This window comes from Argopecten irradians, chromosome 10 (assembly GCF_041381155.1).
Source record: "Argopecten irradians isolate NY chromosome 10, Ai_NY, whole genome shotgun sequence".
Lineage (NCBI taxonomy): Eukaryota > Metazoa > Mollusca > Bivalvia > Pectinida > Pectinidae > Argopecten > Argopecten irradians.
In genome coordinates, this window is record NC_091143.1 from 34,988,515 (window position 1) to 34,993,245 (window position 4,731).

The 4,731-nt window shown below is 35.5% G+C and overlaps 1 protein-coding gene across 1 annotated transcript; it reads left to right on the forward strand.

The window, feature by feature from the left end:
• Positions 1 to 806: 806 nt before the first annotated feature.
• Positions 807 to 1,907, forward strand: LOC138332671 (neuronal acetylcholine receptor subunit alpha-6-like). The gene has a single exon (XM_069280665.1). The coding sequence runs from the start codon at positions 807 to 809 to the stop codon at positions 1,905 to 1,907; it is 1,101 nt and encodes a 366-aa protein (XP_069136766.1).
• The last annotated feature ends 2,824 nt before the right edge of the window (positions 1,908 to 4,731 follow it).

The window sequence follows — 4,731 nt, forward strand, 5'->3', positions numbered from 1 at the left end:
CAATGGTTTATTATGGTGGATAACAAACAAATTATTAATCCCATTAATTATGCATATCAAAACAGTAACCATACAATAATATCCTGTCAAATGAAAATTCCAAAATACAGCGAGAACATCCGTTTGTTTTGTGTAGTCGCCAACTGAATATTTAACCATGACAAGAAATCAATACAGTCATCGGCCGTCATTGTTCAATCAAATGTTGTTTATATAATTACTTTATTAAAATTTCAAATCATATTTGTGTGTTAGAAAGACATTTTTATATATGAGGCTGGTTGTTCAAAGGATGATAAGCTTAATCAAATGATTAGGGAAATTTTGATTTCTCATTTACTGCAATTTGTGAGTATATCCTCAGTAAAATAGGTCAGGAGCTCGAGGGAATGAGTGGAGTTCAAAAAAAATCTTATAATATGTTTAAAAAATCGTTTTACGAGAAACCATTTTATTTTCATTTGAAAATTATCGTCAAACTGCGATAAGTCAAATCACCTTTTGAGCAACTGAGCCCAGCGGATATAAGGTCTACTGGATACGGCTGCTGACACAACAGTACATCACGACCTGTGTCAGAACAAACTAAAGCGTCCACTCACTCTTCGTCTAGCTACAAAAGGATAATGGCGTGTAGGAATTTACTGGTGTTCATTTTAGCTTTGTCATATTTTTGTCAAAACGTCTCTTGCCAGACCGGCGATGACGTCAAACAATTAGTGACGCAATTGTTTACTACCGACGGATACAACAAAATCGTTCGTCCGAGTTTCAACCAGTCGCTTCCCATGTCTATGTGGGTTAATATGTTCCTGGTCAGTGTAACCGATATTGATGAGGTCAAGGAGAAGATGATATCAGCTGTTTATCTACATGTGTTCTGGACAGATTACTACCTTACCTGGAACCCTGACGATTATAACGGTATTGACCATCTTTACATTCCTCAGAGTGAAATCTGGAAACCTGATATTGCTTTGTTAAATGGACACAGTAAATTGAAAGAGTTAGGAGATAATGTGATTTTGACGTATATTAAAAATGATGGTGCCGTGCAATGGTTTCCATCGGAAGTATTTGAAACAAAGTGTAGCATCGATATCACTCATTTTCCTTTTGACGAGCAAATTTGTGACATTGAAATAGGAATCTGGACGAGTTTGATAGAAGACATTATCGTCCAGATGGGTCAAACAGGCATAACTCTTAAAGAATATCAGGAAAATGGAGAATGGGATTTGCTCAGAACGTCATCTAAAGCTGAGATAACAGAAGACCATGAGACCATTGTTCGATTCACTGTTCACGTTAGAAGGAAACCAGGGTATGTCATATACAATCTTGTGTTACCCGTACTTCTTCTCTCAATACTGGCGGTATTTACGTTTATGATTCCGGTCGAAAGTGGTGAGAAGATGGGATTCTGCATAACAATGTTCTTGGCATTTGCAGTGTTTATCACCATTGTAAGTGCACAACTTCCGGCGAGTTCGAGTCAATCTTTACTCAGCAAATATTTGATATTCCTGGTTGTAATGGGTACAATTATCACTATGGTAACGGCTATGGAACTGAGGATCAACTACAGAAGCACAGAAAGTTTTCCAATTCCTAAATGGCTTAAAGCTCTACTGAGGACAAGCAGGGTAATTCTTTGTCGACAGGGGTGTAGGAAAGCTGGACCTACCACAATCAACGTAAAACCAAAATCTGTAAAAGTTACCGACGTCAGTGCGGAATCAATAGATCCAGAAAAGGACTTAGAGGACAAAGGTCGGTTTGACAAAAACTCAGACGAAAACATCGAATGGAGCGATGTTGTATCCGCTTTGGACTTTTACTTGATCGCTGACATTGTTGGAACTGTTCTTCTGTTGGTCACCGGATATTTACAAAGTAAAAAATAGCTATACTGTATCAGAATTGAGTTAATGCTCACTCCTTTGTGATGTTGCCCAATGTTGGAAATCTGGAGCACTAATTTTGATCCTTCATTCTGACAGTAAAGAGTTTCCTCTCTCTACTTTATTCTGATAATACAATGTGATGCTCCACTGTAACGGATGTGATTGGACTTTTAGCAAATGCTGATCAGGTTGATGCATTGCTTCATAAATAACATGACAGGTAAACTCGAATATTGCCTTCGATCTTCTTTAAAATAAATTGTATCGCTAGAAATTCTGTGTTTGTATATTATGAAATTATCTACTCCGGTGTGAAGGTATTTATCTTGATTGCATTAGTTTGTTATCTGGGGGAAAAAATCCGACATTAAAACATGCATGACATAACAAACCTATATTTTCATTTACGCGGGACTGACACTATATAACCTTACCAAACAAAAAAGGAATTTACGATATCATAATTCTTCTGTAAGTCACGTTTGTGTAGTGATGTGTATAACATGTACAACGACATCATGACGTTATGACGCAATGAGCATTTTTGTGCGTACTTGCGTGCTTCCGGAATGAAAAACCCCTATTGTTCTGTTAATCGCAACAATATTTGTAGTTCTGACTTTAAAATTTTGAATATCCTAAACGCTAAAGATGGAACGTAGATTAAAATGTTTTGGAAGTGTACTGATGATTTTATGCTTATTTCCATAGACTTATTTTTTTACCGCGAAAGACGTCAGGATTTCTTTTGACGTCGGAGATAGTTATGACGTCACAAAAAGAGGCTCCACTGACGGGGGAAGCTGGGAATTTGATTTGGCAATAGCGATTACAGTGTACATTACAGGTTCGACATAAAAATAACAGAAAACTGCTATTTTTTTGCTAAAAATTGCCTTCTTGGGCTAAGGCGCGTTTTGGTTAATTTTCTGCAATCCTGGGAGAATTATAGGACCATAAATCCCCCAAGAAAGCAATTTAAGCCTCACAAGGGCAGATAACTCTGAAATATATAAGCACACAATAACATTATAACTTATAGCGTCTATATATTTTTTTTCTTGCTGGAAAATTTGAATTAATTTTCACGTTGGTGGTTTTTTTTTCTCTGGTTTTTTTTCTGTCTCCATAATGAAACACAGATGGGACCGCTACCTTTTCATGATGTTACGTATATTTCCTCCTTTCTGAGGGTGCTTCCATATACTTCAAAATCAATGGAATAATGAACATTTTCATGGGTTTGATAATTTAACTCATAATGTAAACAAAGACGCAATATTGTTATAAAATTCGTATAATCTTGCAGCTGAAGTCATTTGTTAGTACTGAAATACTTCAAGAAGATTAAAGACAAAATCAATACTTTATCAATCAACAAAAAATATTTTAGAGAAAGAACAAATAATGCCCCGGTGAGAATCGAATTCACAACCTTTAGATCGCTTTATGTACATGCATATAGTTATGAGACAAACGCATTATATATCCTTTCCATTCAAAATATTGATAACCTACTCAACTTTATCCTTCGGTAAAACCACCAAAAATTATTCAATTGCATCATGAAAAAACCATGGCAATATGCCATATATGGAAATAATTATTGATTGGACAGACAACAAAAATAGAACAAATTTGTTTTATATGTGTTTTTGTGTCATATACATATACATGTACACGATAAAGCATCAATTATTGTTGATAAATATTGTTTATGCTCTCTCGGTAGTGGTTCATCTTAAAATAATTCTATAACGTTAAAACTTTGCCAATTTTCACTTAAATGCAATGCAGATGCATCTTTTATATTGACATCTTCATTGCAGCCTTAATATATAATCTTACCAAGTGCAGTTGGCAGGTATCAGTCAATATTTACATTTTCACTGCCGCCCTACTATGTAACCTTACCAAACGTAGTTGGCATTCATCAGTCTATGAACTGCAACCCGCTTATCATGACGTCACAAATTGGCGTGCCAGCAATCACTGAAGATGGCTGTTTGGACTTTGACGATATTGAATTCTTTATAGATGCAAAATTTCTAGGGATTTCATCATAAAATTGTTAAAATATGTAATTATAATCATTGAATGTCTTTCAGTTGGCATTCATAGCCAAAATGAATGCTGAAATGAACTGCCATTCGTTTATTATGACATCACAATTGTCGTGCCATCGATCACGAAAGACGGCGGTTCCAATTGCATTTGACTTAAAATCTCAAAATTTCATCATAAAATTATTATCAAATGTAAATATAAACATTGAACTGCATTTAGTTGGCAATTATGGGAGTATGAATGCCAACTAGACAGCGATAAACCGGGCTTCATTGATTTTGCCGCTGTCCATTTGGCATTCATTCTCCCATGATTGCCCACGGAATGAAGTTCAATGCTAAAAATGACTATTTACTACTCCGATCCTGTCTGATCCTGACAGATTTTGTCCGATTTTCGGTTACGTCATAACAGTGTTCCATCTCTTCTTTGTGATGCGAAGGACTCGTTAATGCTTTTGTAGAGTAGAATCCGGTTAAACAAACGCTCATAGCAAACGAAACAACATGGTTATTTGATGATAGAAATGTGTTACGAACCATAGCCTGTGAGATTCTTACTGAAATGTACACTTTTCCTCATATTTTATCAAAATTTGCAATCTACACAACCATTTATGGATATTAATGATAGTAATATTTAATGATAGTCCTGACGCATGCTCACTTTTTATCAACTTAGTTACGTTCAAGTAAACCGAAGAAGTGATAAGCTAACGAAATATCACTAGTCACAGTAAAAACATGGTCTAAAACCT